A 19,396-nucleotide genomic window follows, 5' to 3' on the forward strand; every position below is an offset into this window, starting at 1 on the left:
AGGCCAGTACCGGGGCTGGACTAACAACATTAAACAGGTAGGTGGTAAGCAGGCCGTACTTTCCGTATGAAGATCGTCTGTTGAAAAATAAACGAAAGCAGAAAAAGAAAAGAAACGACTCAGGTTTTGCAGGCTTCATTGTCATTCCTCTTCGGACCGTTGGTTTGACGTATACCTTCAAACAATATAGGTAGATCAATTATACTGCTGGTATGGAGGTTGTACAAAATGGTCTACATACTTGTAGTTGAATAGGGGAGTACGAGATGGCTTAGGTGAATAGGTCACGATGCATCAGCCGGGGGCTTGCTACTGTAGCGCACTTGCATGATCCCTGTAAAGTGCGCGGGAAGGCACGTCCAAGCTCAAGGTCACCCCCCTTCTATGTATGTAATACATAAGTAAGTTCTGCAGCGGGCAGGCAAGCAGGCAGGCAGGCGGGAGTGAGATTGAGATTGAGTGAGATTGATTACATAACGTCATGTTGCAATTATTTGGGCTCTCCACTCCGACTTTCTCAATTGTTGACGGATCTCCCCCCCTCGGCGTGTCGGCTTGTGCAATCACAGCATGAAGCTAGCAAGCTAATACTGGACCAATTCTTTACTTCTCCGGCCTCCATGTCAATCCTTGTCTTGTCTTTTTGATCCTCTCTTGGTGGTTGTCAGCTTGCACACCGAGTATCTGGGAAACTCTCCCCATCCTTCCTCCATCCCAAGAAGACGATAAGGTTCCCTCTCGGCAACCCGAAAGCTTCAACATGGCAGTCGACCTCTCTGTCAAGCTGACGAACAGGTGTAAGTGCCCAGCCCGCCCTGTGCGTCGACGTGACGTGATAGGCATGCATGACATGCGTATAGACATAGACTATTCGTGCTGACAGCTGGTTTGCTCCCATCACAATAGCACGCAAACAGGCCATCAAGAGACTTCCCGCCTCTCTCGACCTGCCCAACAATGCCAATGTCGAGGACGCCAAGATCGCCGTCGCCCGCAAGGCCGGCATCAACGACCACAACCGCATTGGTCTCTTCGACCCGACCACTAATAAGACCCTGAAGGACCGCAAGGCCCTGCTGCGCGACTTGAAGCTCGACGAGCTCCTGGTCAAGGACCTGGGTCCTCAGCTGGCGTGGCGTACCGTCTTCCTGATTGAGTACTTCGGGCCTCTGCTTTTCCACCCTATCTTCCTCGGTCTGCGAAACTACATCTACCCCGCCCTGTACCCGTACGTCAAGGGCTTTGTCCCGGTACCCAACCACGATGGCGGCGCTCTGTCTGTCTCGCAGCAGATCACCTTCGCCTGCGTCATGCTGCACTTCCTGAAGCGCGAGTTTGAGACTGCCTTCATCCACAAGTTCTCCGCCAGCACCATGCCCGTGGCCAACGTGTTCCGCAACTCGTTCTTCTACTGGGCCGTCGCTGGTCTGCTGGCCGCCTTCGAGGTCTACCCCCCTTCTCGCCCGCCGCCAAGGCCGAGAACCTGTCCATTGATGCCCTGGGCCTTGCTCTCTACTGCTTTGGCGAGTTCATGAACTTCCGGGTCCACTATTACCTGTCCACCCTGCGCAGCCCCGGCGGAACCGAGAGAAAGATTCCCCGTGGTCTGGGCTTCGAGCTGGTGACTAGCCCCAACTACATGTACGAGATTCTTTCCTGGATCGGGGTTATTCTCATCAGCCGCTCTCCCTCCGTCGCCCTCTTCATCGCGGTCGGCTCCATGTACATGTTTACCTGGGGCAAGGGCAAGGAGCGGGCCTATCGCAAGGAGTTCGGCGACAAGTACAAGAAGAAGCGATTCGTCATGCTCCCTGGCCTTCTGTAGATTACTATTCTTCACGGACCTTGGTTCTTGAGCTGCTTCGCATCGCTTCCAATCAACCTGATTAGCGATATACACAGCTATGGTCGGGTTAGTCTAGATGGGATGAGTATTCAAAAGGTGTTAAGAGGAACGGTAGATAAAAATATCCAGGTGTTACGTTAGATGAATATAAACCCATGACTCATTATATGTACTCCAGGGTTCTCATGTCGCTCTATGTCACATATATGATCCTCTCCTATGTGATCGTTGGTGGAGGCGGCCCCGAGCCACTTGCTACACTCTCACGAGACAATGTCCGGCCAGTGGAGGGAAAGCTCATCTCCGACGCGTCCAGATCCATCTTGTCGAAATCCGCCATCTCCTTAGCTTTCCTGTGCACGCTCGACGTCGAGCCGCCCTCGAGCGTGGTCTCAGAGCGCGCCACCGCCGCGGCATCGTCGTGCATGCTCGTCGCCATGGCCTCCCGGATACTAGCCTCGATGGCATTATCGACTGGGGAAAAGGGGCCGTCGTCATGTCTTCCCGTTTCCTCCTCCCGGCCAGCAGCGTCTTTGCTGGGACCAGGGGTCGCAGTAGCAGCAGGAGGAGTGCCCGAAGTGTCGTTTGTATCCACATCCATAGACTCTAGAGGTCCTTCATCAGCTCCATCGCCGCCGCTACCGTTCTGGATCACGACCTCCTCGACCGTCTTCCCAGCTGTTGACAACGCCGACGGAGCCGCAGCGCCAGCGCCGAAGCCGCCGTCGTCAAGTTCCATCTCGTTCACGGCCCCGACCAAGCCAACCTCGTCGAGCGGACTAGCAGCAGTCGCTTTCGCTTTCTTCCCTGCTACTTTTGCTGCGGCCTCTGCCCCCTCTTCCCTCCCCCCTATCTATACTCGCCCTCCGACTTCCCCTCTGGCTCCCACCACCACTATCGCTACCACTCCAATAACTCCCACTCCCGCTACTACTACTATACCCCCCCTCACTCTCCCCCTCCCCGTCCCCCTCGCGCGCCAACCGCAACGTCTCCTCCAGCACCAAGAAGTCCCGCTCCAGCACCTCGGCCCAGTTCTGCACGTTGCCCGTCTCCTTGATGCGCCTGCCCGCGTCGCGCGCCACTTTCGCGAGCTTGTCGTTCTCTTTGCGCAGCGACTCGGTCGCTTTCGCGACGTCGCTCTCCTGCCGCGACAGCTGCGACGCGTTGGCGTGCAGCAGGCTCGCGCGCGACGTCAGCTCCGCGTCGAACAGGTTCGACATGGTGGCCACGAGGGCGTCGCGGGCTTCGGTCATGTGCAGGGTCGTCGTGGTCGAGGGGAGGTGGGGCATGATGGCGTTGCTGCTAGTGTTCGTGTTGGTGGTGGTGTTGGCGGTGCTGGTAGTAGCAGGTCCTTTCCCTCGTGCGGCTTGGCTGTTGCCGAGGCTGCTGCTGCTGGGGGGTGGGCCAGGATGCGACCGTGGCGTCTGCTGTTGGTGCGAGATGGCGGCCGAGGAGGAGGGGCCCGCCCGCGTGGAGGAAGAAGAGGTGGCATAGGATGGGAACGAAGGGGATGACAGCGCCGGGCTAGTCGTGCCGGAGGCGGTGACGGTCGTCGCCATCGCCTGGGCCATGGACGTGCGAGGCGAGAGGGGCGAGAGCGGTGAAGTAGTAGCAGAAGACGACGAAGTCGCAGGAGTAGCAGCAGTAGCAGCGCTCTCGGGCTGCTCTGCCGCAGTCGACGACGTCGTGGTGGGTTTGGATCCGAACGCCGTCGCCGCCGAGACCGACGTGGTCACTCCCGCCGCAGAAGTCGGGCCCGGCGGTGCGGGGGTGGATGAGGGACCTGCAGCAGCAGTGGAGGTAGACATGGTCGTGGGGGTCTTCTCTCCTCCAACCCAGTTGAGTCTAAAGAAGTGGCTCTTGGTGATGCAAAATCCACCCCTAGTCGACTGATGTAGTGTGTTAGATTTTGGCTTGCTTTTACGAAGATGAAGATGTGAGACGTGTTGATCGCCTGAGATGTTGGCGGTTAGTTGGTTTGCCTCCCAGTTTTGAAGAGGGGTCGGCATATCAATTTTGACTGGCTCTGTGTGTCAGCTGTTTTCGAAACAACCTAGGAGCATCAACATATATCCGTCTATGCATGCTTTGTGTGACATACATGAACTCCCAGAAACGGAGCATTCGATAGATATATTCTGTCCCTCATTCGTCACATATATCAACCCGGCGAATCTCATCATAATAAGGCAGTTGATGCATCTCTTGTATTTGTGTTGTCTGTCGTTCACTTTCTCGCTAAGGTCATCTATTAAAACATTACAATACTCGCTTTACATAGTCCAAGTCAGTCCAAAACAACCTCCCAAAAGATTTCAACGCCAGCCCAATGCCACGCCACGCCACGCCATGCCATGCGGGGAGAAACTTCAGCAGCGGAAATATGAATAAGGACGCCAAACGTGGACCCAGGGACCCAAAGCCAAAACTCCAGGCATCTTAATGCCATGTGTGTGTGCAGAAGCAAAAATCAAAACCATGTTTTCCCGCGTGTACCGCTTTTACCGCCCTTCTAGACGGAACTATACAACCTCTATCTAGCATATCGTAAGCCAAAAGGCTCCTCCCCATTGGTAGTACATTATAAGCCACGAGCGCCCATGACTGCTTAGTCTTGTGCAGGATAATAGGATGCCCGGGCCCGCAACTTGTGGGTATATGAATCAGATAAATAGAAGCAGCGGTACCAGACCTGATACCTCGAATAAGCTCCTATCTCTTTGGGTATCAACGGTTGGCCTAGAATGCAGGCCTACTTCCGCTTCCATTCCGTCTGAACGGTCCGGGGTTACTGTCGCCGTTGGGCGACAGCATGGCATTAGCGGCCGCATACGGGCCGCCATCTTGGCCCGATGTCATAGAGGATATCGAATTAAGCGACGTTGTAGAGCTGTTCATCGTTCCCGTGCGTGAAAGCTGTAAACCGCCCATGGAAATCAACGCATCAGCTCGCTCGAAAACGTTCCCAGAAAAGGCCCTGTCAAACGAGGCACTCTGGGGCGTCGATGGCACTGTGGCCTGGACGGCGGGGCCCAAGGCAGCACTCTGGGGAGTGACAGGCAGCTGCATCTGAGAGACAGACGAGCTGCTGGATGAATGGTTGGGCGAATAGTAATTATGTCCGTCATGCAGATAACCCGCTTGGCGGAAAAGATACGCCCATGGCGAAGATACGATGAGCTGTGTCGACTCCTTAACGCTTAGCTGTACCGGCCTCAGTCGGGTTCTAACATCCATGGACAGGGACACTTGGTCGATCGACATGCGCAGCGTCTGCCCATATTCAGCCCATGCATCGATGAAGCTCTTGCAATAACTCCAGAATAGTGGATCAGTTCGGACTCCGGGTTCTTTCAGTTTGATGGAGGAAAGGCGGTTCTTGAGCAGATCTGTTTGCTGTATGCTATGACTGCACCTCGAGATCAGGATTTTCCAGTAGTTCTGGACGTGTTCCGGTGCCCGTTGCGCCCTGGCGTTGCGGAGGCCGAGGTTGAATTGCGTGTTGAAGTTGGGTAGAGTCCGCATAATCAACTCCGTGGATTTTGATAGTGACAAGAATATCTTCTCAAAATGGCGCTCTTCCATTGTGACATCGCCAGTAAATCGACCATCGGTGCTCGTGGATACGAAGGACTCGCCAGAACGAGGCGTTGCCGAAGTAATCGTGGCAGTCCGTCCGCTTCCATTGATGTAAGGCCCTCCCACATCTGTCGACACGCGAAGATTGCTTGGGTTATGCGCATAGTTATTGGGCCGCGAACGGGGAACCGGACCTGGGCCAGGGCGGTTCGCTGTCGGTGTCATCGAAGGCTCACGAGAGTGCGGCTTGAGGGTATTGTTAGGTCCGAGTCCGCGCGGTTCAAAGCTCTTCGGATGGCCCGAGAATCCGACCAAGGCCTCGTTAGCAGTAACACGAAGCTCCATAATGCTGTTGAAGAGGCACATCATCATAGTGCGGATATACCTGGGATCCGCATTATCAACAATCATGTCCATGTTGTTAATCAAGAGCGAGCAGACGTGACTATAGGCGTTGATGAGCGTTAGAACAGCTCTTTGAACGTTCTCGTTCTCTCGGCGAGCATAACCATCCTGATTCATGGCATTCTCGTGCTTCGAAATCTCGTGTTCCAGTTCCAAGACGTGGGATTCTGTGTTAAAGAACACAATCTCGAGACTTGAGCGTTTCGGTGTGCCGTCATTGGTAAGCCGAGTGAACAACTGTATCATCGGGTGAATCTGAAATATGGAGTAAAGTATGCCTTTGGCGGACTCGAGGATCGGGTCCAGCACCTTCGATTCTCGTCGCTGCTCCGGCAATACTGACAGGCGGCGAACATAGTTGGGTCGCTGTAGCAGAGGTTCGGCGGGGCTGTTGGGACTGACTACGGATCCCATGTTGGGATTCAGGTTTCCCTGCATGGACGAGCCGTGACTCAATCCTCGATAATGACTGAAGCGGTTATTTGCTTGCGTTTCGTCCAGTGTGCCCAGCTCGTTGGCCCTTTTAGATACGAGGGCCATTCGCTTGTGCCGATCGCCCGGGCGCTCCGCCCTGGTGGCTTGCAGCAGTGTCTCACTGTTTGACCGAAGGCGCTCGTTGGGGTTCCCAATAGTCAGTGGCATTATGCCAGGTCGGCGCATTGCTGTGTTCTGCTGAGACAGCCCTCGAGCGTGTGACCGTGAGGGTATGGGTGGCGGTCGGGGCACGTTGGGGGGACCGGATCTCGACAGCGTCGACGCCGTTGACTTTGATAGGAAACCGTCCACTGACGACACGCTTCAAGGGACCCCGTGGTGTCTCGACGTTGTCGCTGGCCTCATCGCCGCCATTTTCCAACTCGGCATTCCTTTCCGCATTCTCATATATTTTCTGTCTCAAAAACCGCTTGATGTGCGCCGTCACTGTGACTTCGGTAACCTCGCTCTCCTTTAGAAAGCCTTCGTTCGGCGGACTGCTTGCTTGTACCTGCAGGACCTCCCTCGGTGGAAAGGATATATTGTTGCCGTCTAGCTTGAGGACTTGCAATGACACCATATCAGCCAAGCAGAGTGGCAGCTCCTCTATGCGGTTCTTCTGAACTGCCAACACCTTCAAAGATGTCAACTTTGCAATATCCGGCGGTAGGACTCGGATCTTGTTTCTACCAAGATCCAGAATCTCCAATGACTTGAGGTCGCAGAGCTGCGCGTGGCATTAGTTATCTTTTGTCGCCTCAAGTAGTGTGTGGGCAGTTGCTTACTGGCAGCGGGAACTCCTTGATATAGTTGTTCCTAACATTGAGATATCGAAGAGAAGTGCACTCGGAGAACCTCCGGGGGGAAAGAGGACAATTTGTTGTGGGAAAGTGCTAGTCTGTTCAGGCGACCGGATGACTCTTCTGTCAGCAGATACTCTCGACAATTGGGTAGCAATTAGTCAGAGGGCACACGCTCACCTTTCTAATTCATTTTTGATGATATCCACGACCTCCTGGGCAACTCTTGAATGTTTTTTCGACTCAAGTCAATCGTGACACCGGGCTTCAGTTCGTTGCTGACGCCGCTGGCCTCGGCCGCTTGGGACTCGTTGTGTTGCAGAGCGTCTTTCATGGCCTCGCGGGCGAGTGATATGACCTGGCCAGCAGACAAAGGCGCCGAGGCGGTCAGACCTCCCGAACCGTATGAAGTCGAACCATTTGGCGTGTGGTATTGTGGAGGTATGGGCGGTGGAGGTGGCATGTTGGACAGAGAATTCTGTAGTCGTCGGACGCCTTGGGCGGGATTCGCAGGTAAGCCTCGAGAAGACGAAGATGAAGGTTGCTGTGGGAGGACGGCAGTACCCATCCCTCCCATGCCCATCATCGAAGACATCTGCAAACGGAGTTGGCGTCGGTCGCCAACTCGCACGGAATTATTTGTCCTCTCCCTTTACTCCGTATCGCTATCGCAAATCAGTCGATTGATCCGAGGCTTGGTAGCTTCGAAAGTAAGGAGAGTGCCCTTTTTCGAGTCAACCGGGGTACCTGACACGATAATCGGAAGATCAATTCTCAGTTCCAGGCTGGGGGCTTGTTGGGTGCTGGGCGAGCTGCGTCCCAGGGGCATTATGCCGAACGAGTTCGGGCCAATTGAGTTTGAGAGTCGAGTGGGTTCAGCACGATGTCGAGATCGTCATGGCAGGAATATGCCGTGGAGATGGCTCCTGGGTGCAATGCGACCGGATGGCAGCAGGAAAGAACAAGCTGCTGCGAGAGAGGGTAGCAGACAACAATGTTCAGAGAACGAGTACTGTAGGTCAGAAGCCTCGAGCCGTCAGGGAGTTTCGAGTGCAAGGTTCAGCGGCCGGAGAGAAACAGGAACGAGAAAAAGAATGTCGAAGTTTCGCTTTCAAGGGACAAATGTTTCTTGGCGACGAGGGCGCAAAAGGGCAGACAGTTGAAACACGGTCGGTCGAGGGTTCTGATAAAGGTTACAACGGGCGGCGACAATGGCGGATCCAGTGCGACACCCTGGGCCGGCTGGATTGGGTTGGGTTGATGGTGGTGCAAGGTTGGGTGGAGAGGGATGACACCCCAGCCGGCTCTCTCTCTGTTAGGCTATGTGTCTACGGAGTACTGGTACACAATAAAGTGGTCGGGTTGGACCGTTGGAGAGACGGGATTTCGACCTTCTGTTCTGGGCAGCAATCGCCAGGAGAGTGAACGACGACAAAAAGTGACAATCGCCGAGTGAACAGATGAACAGGGGGGAGGTATTGGCGGTCCTCTCGCGTTCTGGCAAAGGGGGGATTGCTCTTTGTGTGGTTGTCGCGTAAGACTGGCCAAAGAGAAGTTCGATCACACTTGTCGGTTGGTTGGCTGATAGGAAGCGAAATGCTCCCTCCGTCCTCTCTCTCCCCACCAAAGAAAGACAAAGGCGGACTTTCACGCTTCTCTCCAGTCTTCAGATCAACGTTGCAAGTCGTCGCTTGTCGATATCAGTGGCTGGGAACTGACCAGGCTGTGGTCGGTGAACCAAACCTTGTCGACTCATCGAGCGTTGATTGATGGATGCCGTGCTCGGGCTGTCTTGGGTCGATGCTTGCTTCGATTGTCTTGTCTCGTGTCCGGAGTAGTGGTTGACGTCTTTCCGGCTTCTGAATGGCTGGTCGCTTGCTACTGCGGGTTAGGCTGTGCTTTTGTTGTTTTTAGTGTTTGCCTCTCTCTTGCTGCCATCGCTGCCAAGCTCTCCATTCTGGCAGCATTCCTGTGAGCGCTACAAGTTTTTTGGTACCTGGCAGGTAAGCCGGCTGCTGCTAATGGCCCATGCCAGGCCGCTAACTTGTAGGGGATTAGGGGAAAAGCGGCGACCAGGGGTTCCAAGCCTTCGCTAGACGTGCTACCCCTACTTGCAGCAATTGTACTTACATTGACCAGAACCAGACAGGTTAAGTGCAATGCAAGGCACGTTATCCCACGCGACAAAATGGGGACGACGAGGCTATCGATGACCTCAGAAATCTCTTGACTTGCATCACGGCTACTGCTCACGTGCCGGGTGGTTGAATCTCTTGAAACACTTCCTGCAACCTCCCAAGATCTGCTGGACGCAGTGGATGTTATTCCCGTCTTGCCGTCAGGGTATGTCGGCCCCTAGCACCATCTCCCATCTGAAGTTGCCCAGCAGCCAGTCATTGCTGAGGGCAACACCAGAGCAGGCCCACCAACAACTGGGCCTAATAGCTGAAGCCTCATGGATCTTGTTAACTGTGCGACCATAGCTTCACTCAAGGCGGCCCATCTTTGATATTATTCCTCAATTGATAGGGTTACACACTTCATGGCCGCTTGGATAGGAGGAAGCGGAAGCGGATGAGGAGAGTTTTAGCCAGGACCCTGACTGCCTGACCCATCTCGAGAGCTACTCTCCTAAGCTGCTGTAACCCACCGCAATTGTGTAGCATCATCGACCTGTCTGCGAGCTGTCAATCACCCCCAAAAAGCCTTCCGTTTCAATAGCCCCAACGCCCCGACAGGAGTCATTTGTTGGAGCCTCAACTTGAGTCGCGCAACACGACTCGTCGGTGCTTGGCATCCGGTCTTTCTGGCATTCTCAGCATTCGATTTTGTTCGAGAACGAAGAAAGAAGGATAGGGGTTCACAAAAATAGACATCGACATCGCACCAGCTGCCAGATTCGGCCTTACCCCCCGGCCAAGTCTAGATTCACTCTGGCCGTTGCTAGCGAGGGCATCATTTTACGAGTCCCACTAGCGTCTCGTCTATCTCGATATGCAGAGGGTCGTGTCGCCGCAAGAAACAACTTCAATGGGACCTGGGGTACAATGAGCCAATAGGATACCGCACCTGGAAACCTCACGATGCCACCCCTTAAACGGTCGAACTCCTATGTCATTCGAGACTTGGAATTCACGCTCCGCTCTCAGTTCAACAAGGCCGAATTCAGACCCCAACAACGCGACATAATACGAGCGGCACTGGACCAGAAGGATGTATTCGTCCAGGCGGCAACCTCCTTCGGGAAAAGTCTGTGCTTCCAGCTCCCCGCCGTGATAGACCAGGGCAGTAAGTTACACACACGCAAGACTCGTGCAATCCAATATGAAGTGTTGCCGACTAACCGAAAGATCCAGTCACCATTGTGATATCGCCGTTGCTAAGCCTGATGATGAATCAGGTTGAAGCACTGCGAGCTGCCGATATCAACGCCCGCTCGCTAAACAGCAATACCCCTATTCCCGAGAGGGACGAAATCTACAGAGACCTGAAGTCTGGACATCCACGGATCCGGCTGCTCTATGTCACACCTGAACTATGTGCTCAGGATCGGTTCCGCGACCGGCTCAAGGTCGTCCATGAGCAGAAAGAGCTAGCCCGTATTGCTATTGACGAGGCGCATTGCATCTCCGAATGGGGCCATGACTTCCGCAAGGACTTCAAGCTGTTGAAGTGGTTCAGGGAGACGTTTGCAGACGTGCCCATTATGTGTCTGACGGCCACGGCCAATATGGCAGTGCGCAAGGACATCTTGACCATACTGGGTCTGAACAAGGAACCGGATCGGCTCCGGAGCTTCACCATGACAGCGCACCGTCCGAACCTGCACCTCGAGATCAGATATACGCAGGACCAGGACGACCAACGGCTCGCCGACTTCATCAAGTGGATCCGCAGCGTCTACAAGCGCCGCGAGGCTGACTCGCGCAAACCGGAGCTCGAACAGGTGGGCGAGCGTGTGGACAACGTCCCGGGCATCATCTACACCATCTCGCGCGACGAATGCGAGTCGCTCGCCGCGTCCCTGCGCTCCGAGGGCCTGGGCGCGCAGCCATTCCACGCCAAGCTGACCAAGGACATGAAGGAGAAGACGCTGGCCAACTGGGTCTCCAACGTGCCCGGCTACGATATCATCGTGGCCACGACGGCCTTCGGCATGGGCATCGACAAGATGAACGTGCGCTTCGTCTGCCACTGGCGCCTGCCCAAGTCCTTCGAGGGCTACTACCAGGAAGCCGGGCGCGCCGGTCGCGACGGTAATGCCGCGTACTGCTTCCTGTACTACTCGCGCGAGGACCGCGACCGCGTCTCCAGCATGATCATGCGCGACCGCAACCAGGCGATGGGCAGCGGCGGCGGCGACGGCGGCGCCGCGGTCACGTCCAACTTCGAGGCCCGCGTCCACAGCCTCCGCTCCCTTGCCGAGTACTGCGAGAGCGTCGACGCCTGCCGCCACCGCCTCATCTGCAAGTACTTTGGCGAGACCCAGGTGCCCGAGTGCGATTACGCCTGCGACTTTCACAAGGACGCCACGGATCTGCGGAGGCGTTTCTTCATGGGCCTCGCCAGCGAGGGCTTTATCTCGACCCAGAGGGAAGAGGGGGCTTACGAGGTGGACTGGGATGATTAAGCAAGCAAGTACGTGGTGTATCTTGTTAGTCACACTACTAAGTTTTCCTCTGGCTTCTACGGGAGTGAGTCGGTAGTAACACGGATGATGGCGAGGTTGGATTGTGGAATTGATAGATGGATGTCTCGGGCTGCAACGGGTAGTGTGTTACTACCGATGCCGTCACACGAGTCCAGGATGGCATCATTTAGTTTTTGGGAAACCTCTGGCTCTAGATATGACGAGACGCTTTTGCATGGAAATGGGCTTGGTAGCTGGCGTTTGCCGAAATGGCCGGGCGACTTATTTCAGTACTTGTTTGTACATACAGTCCAATTTCTGATTTGTAACGTTATTACTTGCACATTGATATTCGTTCACGAGGGGCCCAGCTCGTATGACCAAATTTTCTCGTGTCTTTGGCTGAGGCTTGAAAAAAGTAATCCCTCTGGTCGCCATCGTGGGTTCTTGGCAGATTGCCGTAGTTAACAGGTACTAGTAGTAAAGAACGAATTTGTATAACTGTTTTGGTCTTGATCTTTACTCGTCGTGATACCGCAGCTCGTTTTCGTTCGAACTCTACTGGTATAGTAAAGTTATCTGCCGCCCGCAGAATTAGTCGTTTACTTGGATACTGGATAACTGCGCCCATGCCTTTTAATTATGGTGTGCCCAGAATTACGTTTGGGGGCAATCGCTTTGTTATCCAAGCATCGTTGACGAACTCGACCGCTTTCCTGTCACCCTTGTTATTAACGCCCGCGGCGCGTAGTGTGATCTGAGTATCGAAATACGAAAGCGGTATGACAAACCTCCGAAGAGTGTCTTCATTCTCTCCACGGTTGGCACCTGGTAGCCTTCCTTGGATGGATGTATTGTTAACATCTCTGCTCCTTCGAACAAGCCCGTCGCAGCAACACATGGCGCAAGTCATTACGGAATCTTCTCAAATTTTCTCAATGTTTTCTATGCAGTCTCCTGATTCGCAACTACGATTCTGCCACCATTGATGTACGGAATAACACCTCACGAACCGTCCAATACACGTCTAAATCGGAATCAACGTTAAAGAACCTTTTCAACGCTTCGGATTTTCAACAGCTACACCAGCGTTGATTCCATGGTAAGTACACGTCAAAGGTTTTGGCAGGCGTTTATTCCAGTGTATGGTTGTACTACGGTTGGTCTAGTAAGCGTGAATTAGAGGCAGCCTTTTCTCCTACGGTATTATCCCATCCGTCAATTCTATGATAACAATGTATGCGCGATCCATCAGATAAAGGAGGTGAAACCCGCTATAAACCATTTCGCTTTATTTCTAACACCAAGGAAGTATATGTATATGAGCCTAAATTTTCATCTATTCAAGTGTGTCCTTGAGTTCCTTCAACTTCCGTCTTATTTCAACGTGACCAGCTCCTCGGCACTAGTCGGGTGGATGGCAACGCACGAATCGAAGTCCTTTTTGGTGGCGCCCATCTTCATGGCGACACCGAAGCCCTGCAGCATCTCGCCGCTGCCGAGGCCCATGATGTGCAGGCCGACGACCTTCTCCTCGGGGCCCGCGCAAATCAGCTTATACTTGGTCGGGGCCTTGTCCTCGGGCTCCATCATGGCGTAGTACATGGCCGTGAAGCTAGTCTTGTAGATCTTCAGGTTCTCCTTGCCGTACTTCTCCTCGGCCTGCGGCTCCGTCAGGCCGATGGACCCGACCTCGGGGTGCGAGAAGACAACCGAAGGCACGTTGGAGTAGTCCAGGTGCGCGGTGCGGAACTGCTCGGGTCCGAAGAGGCGCTCGGCCAAGCGGCGGCCGGCGGCGATGGCCACGGGTGTCAGCTCGGCCTTGCCGCAGACGTCACCCAGGGCGTAGATGTTCTCCACGTTGGTGTTCTGGTAGTCGTCGGCGACGATGTGGCCCTTCTCGTCCGCCTTGACGCCCGCATTCTCGAGGCCAAGGTCCTTGGTCGCCGGCGTGCGGCCGATGGCCCAGATCAGGTGATCAACGCCATCGAGCTTGCCCTCTCCGTTGCTATCCGAGTAGTGAAAGGAAAGTTTGCCATTGCTATCCTTCTCGACCTTGGTTTGCTTCGAGTCCTTGTGCAGATGTACGCCGAGGCGCTCATACTCATTGGTCACACCCTCCTGGATCATGGGATCGAAAGTGCGCAAGAAGGTCTGGTGGCGGATGAACAGATGTGTCTCAGTGCCCAGCGCATTGAACATGCCGGCAAACTCGACGGCAATGTAGCCTGCACCAACTATAGCCACCTTCTTGGGCAGTGTCTCGATATCGAAGAAACCATCACTGTTGGTGCCGAGATCGGCGCCGGGGATATCGGACGGATACGCCGTGGGGTTGCCGCCAACGGCCACGAGAATCTTCTTCGCGCGCACAGTCTCCTTGGTGCCGTCCTCCATGGTGACCTCGACCTCGTTCTTGCTTCGTAGCTTCGCCCAGCCGCGCACATATTCCACCTTGTCGTTATTCAGGTTCCGCTCGTATATGCCGTTGAGGCGCTTGATGTACGCATCTCGCTTGCGCTTGAAGCTGGTGAAGTCGAAGGGCTTAGTCTCTTCCACGTTGAAGCCATAGGCCTTAGCGTCGTGCATCATCTCCGCGAGCATGGCGGCGTTGAAGGTCACCTTCTTGGGAACGCAGCTGTATAGTCACGGTTCACAGGGATTAGCCTTCTGTATACTGCGCCGACCCCCCTCACACACACAGGGAAACAACATACCCGACGTTTACACAGGTACCGCCCAGCCGGCCGCCCTCGATGATCATGGCCTTGGTGCCGAACTTGCCCGCCGCCATGCGTGCCGAGGCCAAGCCGCCACTTCCACCACCGATGACCAGGTAGTCGGTCTCCTTGGATATGGGTGCCATGATGCGGGATGTGGAGGAAAACTGTCTCGAAATAGATGATATTCGTAGTGTTGCTGTTCTGGAACGCGTACTCGCCAGTGAGACTCTGCTGAAAACGCCGAAAGCTTGCATTGACCCCTCTATTTATACAATATCGCAGACCTGAGCTGAGGCTTCCAATGTAGGTAGGGATGTGGAATATAAATCGTGCAGGAGCTCACCGAGGCTGGTGGGGTAGCGAATGACGTGCGGGACTGACGTCGGGTCTTTTATCTACAAAGAAGGTGGCTTGAGTGAGAGGTAAGTAAGCAAGTAAGCACTTGTTGCGAGAAGGCGCATGTAAGATGGCACAGGCGAGGAAGCTTGGCTGGAAACAGAAAGTATTGATCTGCAATAGCACTCTTTGCCTATGGAAGCTGCCGTCGTTCGTGATTACTCAACTTCGAACCTTGGAGGATGGATGTCTGTTGTCCAATCGAATCACGATAGTTTTTCAGGGTTTGACTAATCCGATCGCTAATGAAATTTCCAGAAGGCAGCCAGCCCGCCACTAATCGCATGCCCCGCTTCAATTATTCAGCACAGGTCCGCCCTGTCGGATCTGGGACCACCAGCAGTGCGCTGTGCGGTGCTTGTCCGCTCCTCCCTTCCCACACTTTGACTTTGGCGTTGGTTTCCAATTGAACGCTGATGGGATAATTGGAGAATCTGGAGTCACAACTGATCTATGGTTAGGTAGCATCGACTTTAGAACGGTTGTAGCTTCAAATGACTCCAAATCGTCAGATTCTACGGTGAGATTGACTGGGGTTGATCAGGCCAGGACTACTCTACATATGTAAGCCACCACCAGAAGCCAACACCAAAAAAAGATCATGTAAACGTTCTATTATTATTTAGGCATGCTCTACTAGTACTATAAGTGATCTGAACCCGTTGGAGTAAGAGTTGATTTGGCATCACGTCAAGGAGGAAAGCAAGATTACAAATGGAGTGCTGGGCGGGCTAGGCTCAGCCAATTGTTATCAGGTACCTAAGCTGATTTTGAAGTAGCACCCATCCCGTTTTTCAGACGCGATAGGCTCCTGGCGCTATTGTCACCCGCAACTCTACCTGCACAACTGGTCGCTCGCTTCTCTCCCGTTCTGTACACTACCTCACTCTCTGTGCCTTGGAACTTCGGCTGTGATCTCACAAGGCTTTGGAGCAATGCTGCGATGACAGCATCGGCAGCTTATCGCGTCCCGGCAGCACTGGCTGCTTCTACGTCTCCGCTCAAAATCGTTGATTATGCCTTCAAGGCTGCGCAGCTCAAAACATTGTGCCTAGCATGCGGGCTCCCTACATCGGGCACGAAGGATGTCTTGACGTCGCGTCTCGAGCAAGCGGCTCTGGCCGCGCGACGCCGAAAGGTCGGCCAACAGCGCGGCGCATTCTGTCCATTGACATGGGCTTGCGCAATCTAGCATACTCCCTCATTGTACCGGGTGGTCCTCTGCTGTCGGCACCGCCCGTGCCGCCATTAAAGGAGAAGCATTATATACCGTCAGAGCCATTCCGACAGCCCCCGCGCGTTCTCCTCGAAGCCTGGCGCCGAAGCGATGTCGCGTCCGAAGCCACCACCAGGGTCGTCGAACGGGAGCAATGGGCGCCCGCAGCAATGGCTAACCTGGCGCTTGAGCTAGTGCGCGATCGTCTGCTACCTACAAATCCCACACACATCGTGATCGAGCAACAACGATTTCGAAGCGCCGGGTCGTCCGCTGTGCAAGAATGGACCTTACGGGTCAACACTCTGGAGGCTATGATCCATGCCATTTTACGAACAATGAAAGAGATGGGGCATTGGTCTGGGGAAGTCATCTCTGTTGCTCCCCGAAGGGTTGGCCCCTTCTGGGTTGGCGCTGCTGGCGAGATAGATGCTGGCGCTGAAGAGATCCAAAGCCCGTTGGAGCTTGAGATCGAGTTCCTAGAGCGGACTGAGCGGAAAGTGGACATCAAGAAAAAGAACAAACTAGCGAAGACACGAAACAAAAAGGCCAAGATTGATCTTGTAGGCAATTGGCTCCAGTCAGAAGGCATTCTGAACCCCGCATCGGCACAGCAGGAACTCACCATGAAGCTTTACCGGGACCGCTGGCTCGGAGTCCGACGAAAGAAGGGGGCCAACAAGCTCGACGAGGCCGAGGTGGAATCTGGCAAGCTGGACGACCTTGCCGACTGCCTGCTGCAAGGCATGGCATTTATCAAGTGGGAGGAAAATAAGAATCTACTGGCTCGTGAAGGCCCTAACGCGATCCTGGAACAACCTGAACAGGCCTATAGGACAGTAATGCACTATGACGGTAGGTGATATTTTCTACCGAACCAACGATACAAAATCACATATATATGCCTACTGTAACAGGGAGATCTATCCTTGGCTGTTGATGAGCGCTAGCTTTCACAGCCATACCCTTTCCCGACTTACCAACCTTTTAAACTGAAAGCGCATTATATTCCATGTTTACGGGATCAACGTGTAAAGTTTATACCAATCTGGTATGGGATGCATCTTCTATTTCGTGGGCAGCCCAGCCCAGTCCGTGAGAGACATATTGAAATGCTGGGTCTTAAGATGGGTTGCTCGTTTATTAGTCCTTTCAACCAACTCGAAACCTTCATTGGGCTTTGCAAGAGCGGAAGTCGTTCCGGACCAAAGGAATTTCCCCAGCCCATCCGCGGGCACCACTCAATCTGCCATCCGCCTGATCCTCTTTGCACGTGCGAAGCTGTTGAGCTGAGACGTCTCGAGGCTTTTGGATCATCGAATAGTAGCGGCCCCTTTAATTGAAGAAAGCAGGCACTTTATCTTGATCGTGGACTGATTTCGATACGCTCCCGCCTCAAGCCTTGCCTGGCCATATGGATGCGACTTGCGCATTCTGCTCAGACCTACGTCAAATAGGTCGGCATTTGTTCTTGGCAAGCTGCCCGAGTGCAACTCGCTCTGTTCTCAAATAATAAAGAAGATTGGTATGACGCGTTTCTGAAGTCACCGTCGTACTGCACCGAGGGGCACTTCGGGGGTGGGACGCAGTCATTTCAATTGATCAAAGTCGCATCCAATAATGTGAAAGACCCGGCAATCAAATCCAACCTACTTTTTAGGTACTGTGGGTGTTTACCGAGTACAGACAGCATTTTACGATATCGCGATTTCCCATGGCGCGTTTCTGCACGTTGCCACTACTAGGATCTATTATTCATATCATGGAGTAGTTTGGTTTACAAGTTCAGGGACCAACGAGTGCTGCATGCTTCGGTACGAAGCAGAAGCAGAAGCAAAGAAAAAAACCCATCACGCGGAGAGGCCGCTCTCTCCCTCCCCACATTCTCGGGGTCCAATACTGATCGGCAAGCAACACGCCACGCGACTCGAGGAATGATATACAGATCTGCAGACGCATTCGGCAACCCGCCCCATCATGAATCCCACCTACATACGTATGCCGAGCACCTTCGAACCGGGGGCTTGGGACGAACAGCAGGTCGAAACATACTAGCACAAGCCTGATCGTCAGGAGCTCTTGCTTCTTCCCGTGAAGTAAACCGCAGATCTGAAAGGGGAGGGGCCAAAAGGAACCAGCTGAACGGAACGGGCAAAGATGGGATGAGATCAGATGCACAGTAGGGATGGTGGATGGGATTTCGTGGTGTTCAAGAAGCCATCCGCATATATCGACTTCCCCATCCCGTCCGTCCCGTCGTCCCTCCTTTCTGGATTGTACTTAAGGTAACCAACTTAACTTACAGCCAACGCATCAACAGTCTCGATATCTTCCTTCTCTTTTCCCGTTTGCAGCATTCTTGCATATTCTAATCTCTTGCTGTTGGTTGCCGGTACCAGATAGACACAACACGGTCCCTCCCGGTCTCTCTCTCATTTCACTGCCAAAGTCAAATCCAAGCCAGCTCCCTCATCTCCACACTCTCTGTTGGACGGGCGCAGCCACCACTCATTACAAACTCTCGTGACAATATCACACAGCTCGCAATCCCCTTGTTGTTGCTGTAATCTTTACTCCTCGAATTACAAAAAGCTCCAAAATCTCACCTCATCACTCAAAACCACCTACATTGAGCCACCGCCGCTGAAGTTCCTTCTCCGTCAACATGCGTGTCTCACTAGCCGTCCTCTTCGTCTTCGCCGGGTTCCTACAGCTCGCTGTGGGCTTGATGACGGCGTCAGCATCTGCCTCCGCCACGGCGTCCCTCACCGACGCCATGGTACTCCCCTCTGTAAGCACCACGCTTACCGGCATCCTCACGGCCCCCAGCAAGCCGACAGGCTCGCCGAACCAGACCCCTCACTCCTACTCCATCATCGGCATGAGTGCATTGTGAGTAAAGCCAAGACACTTCACCATGGCCTTTCTCTCCAGGGTCTACTGGCGGTACTTGAACAAACAGAGCCATGATGCTGACTGGCGAGTAATAGATATGGTAGCGGCTCCGCGTCGGCAGCTGAGCCTACCGCCCCTGCTCAAGTCTCGGAGAACGCCGGACAGAAGGACGGGGCTTTGTCGCACCGCTGGCTCTATGCTGGCTGTGCCTTGGCGGCTTTGGGCCTCACCAATGTTGTGTTCTTGTGATAGAGACGCACACGAGTAAAGCGATGGCGGCGCTGAGCATGACGAGGCGACCGATCTGCTGGCCAGATGGTCTGCTGAATTGGAAACGCAACAATCATCATGTGCACTTGCATCGTCGAAGGGAGAAGATGGGTTAAAGGGAGGTCAACCCTCCTACCAAGTTAGTAGAGACAGACCTAC

General features: G+C 54.0%; 8 protein-coding genes across 8 annotated transcripts; 4 read left to right on the plus strand and 4 right to left on the minus strand.

Annotated features, from left to right (window-relative positions):
* Positions 1 to 760: 760 nt before the first annotated feature.
* Positions 761 to 1,825, plus strand: PG994_001355 (enoyl reductase; the record flags this gene model as incomplete). The annotated part of the gene is made up of 3 exons (XM_066852764.1): positions 761 to 797; positions 907 to 1,445; positions 1,475 to 1,825. The coding sequence occupies 3 exons, from the start codon at positions 761 to 763 to the stop codon at positions 1,823 to 1,825; spliced, it is 927 nt and encodes a 308-aa protein (XP_066720905.1).
* Positions 1,826 to 2,063: 238 nt separating this feature from the next.
* On the minus strand, positions 2,064 to 2,585 carry PG994_001356 (uncharacterized protein; the record flags this gene model as incomplete). The annotated part of the gene is made up of 1 exon (XM_066852765.1): positions 2,064 to 2,585. The coding sequence occupies one exon, from the start codon at positions 2,583 to 2,585 to the stop codon at positions 2,064 to 2,066; it is 522 nt and encodes a 173-aa protein (XP_066720906.1).
* A 40-nt stretch (positions 2,586 to 2,625) lies between these two features.
* Positions 2,626 to 3,657, minus strand: PG994_001357 (uncharacterized protein; the record flags this gene model as incomplete). The annotated part of the gene is made up of 1 exon (XM_066852766.1): positions 2,626 to 3,657. The coding sequence occupies one exon, from the start codon at positions 3,655 to 3,657 to the stop codon at positions 2,626 to 2,628; it is 1,032 nt and encodes a 343-aa protein (XP_066720907.1).
* Positions 3,658 to 4,588: 931 nt separating this feature from the next.
* PG994_001358 (RAM signaling pathway protein) lies at positions 4,589 to 7,570 on the minus strand (the record flags this gene model as incomplete). Its single annotated transcript, XM_066852767.1, has 4 exons — positions 4,589 to 6,428; positions 6,571 to 7,034; positions 7,093 to 7,162; positions 7,317 to 7,570. 4 exons carry the CDS (start codon positions 7,568 to 7,570, stop codon positions 4,589 to 4,591), a joined length of 2,628 nt encoding a protein of 875 aa, XP_066720908.1.
* A 2,620-nt stretch (positions 7,571 to 10,190) lies between these two features.
* On the plus strand, positions 10,191 to 11,737 carry PG994_001359 (uncharacterized protein; the record flags this gene model as incomplete). Its single annotated transcript, XM_066852768.1, has 2 exons — positions 10,191 to 10,395; positions 10,464 to 11,737. The coding sequence occupies 2 exons, from the start codon at positions 10,191 to 10,193 to the stop codon at positions 11,735 to 11,737; spliced, it is 1,479 nt and encodes a 492-aa protein (XP_066720909.1).
* A 1,377-nt stretch (positions 11,738 to 13,114) lies between these two features.
* On the minus strand, positions 13,115 to 14,714 carry PG994_001360 (glutathione-disulfide reductase; the record flags this gene model as incomplete). The annotated part of the gene is made up of 2 exons (XM_066852769.1): positions 13,115 to 14,375; positions 14,455 to 14,714. 2 exons carry the CDS (start codon positions 14,712 to 14,714, stop codon positions 13,115 to 13,117), a joined length of 1,521 nt encoding a protein of 506 aa, XP_066720910.1.
* A 1,198-nt stretch (positions 14,715 to 15,912) lies between these two features.
* On the plus strand, positions 15,913 to 16,935 carry PG994_001361 (uncharacterized protein; the record flags this gene model as incomplete). The annotated part of the gene is made up of 1 exon (XM_066852770.1): positions 15,913 to 16,935. The coding sequence occupies one exon, from the start codon at positions 15,913 to 15,915 to the stop codon at positions 16,933 to 16,935; it is 1,023 nt and encodes a 340-aa protein (XP_066720911.1).
* Positions 16,936 to 18,737: 1,802 nt separating this feature from the next.
* PG994_001362 (uncharacterized protein) lies at positions 18,738 to 19,216 on the plus strand (the record flags this gene model as incomplete). The annotated part of the gene is made up of 2 exons (XM_066852771.1): positions 18,738 to 18,964; positions 19,063 to 19,216. 2 exons carry the CDS (start codon positions 18,738 to 18,740, stop codon positions 19,214 to 19,216), a joined length of 381 nt encoding a protein of 126 aa, XP_066720912.1.
* Positions 19,217 to 19,396: the final 180 nt, after the last annotated feature.

The sequence above is a fragment of the Apiospora phragmitis genome, assembly GCF_038363925.1.
Source record: "Apiospora phragmitis strain CBS 135458 chromosome Unknown utg000002l:1.0-5516284.0:1.0-5523493.0, whole genome shotgun sequence".
In the NCBI taxonomy this organism is placed as follows: domain Eukaryota; kingdom Fungi; phylum Ascomycota; class Sordariomycetes; order Amphisphaeriales; family Apiosporaceae; genus Apiospora; species Apiospora phragmitis.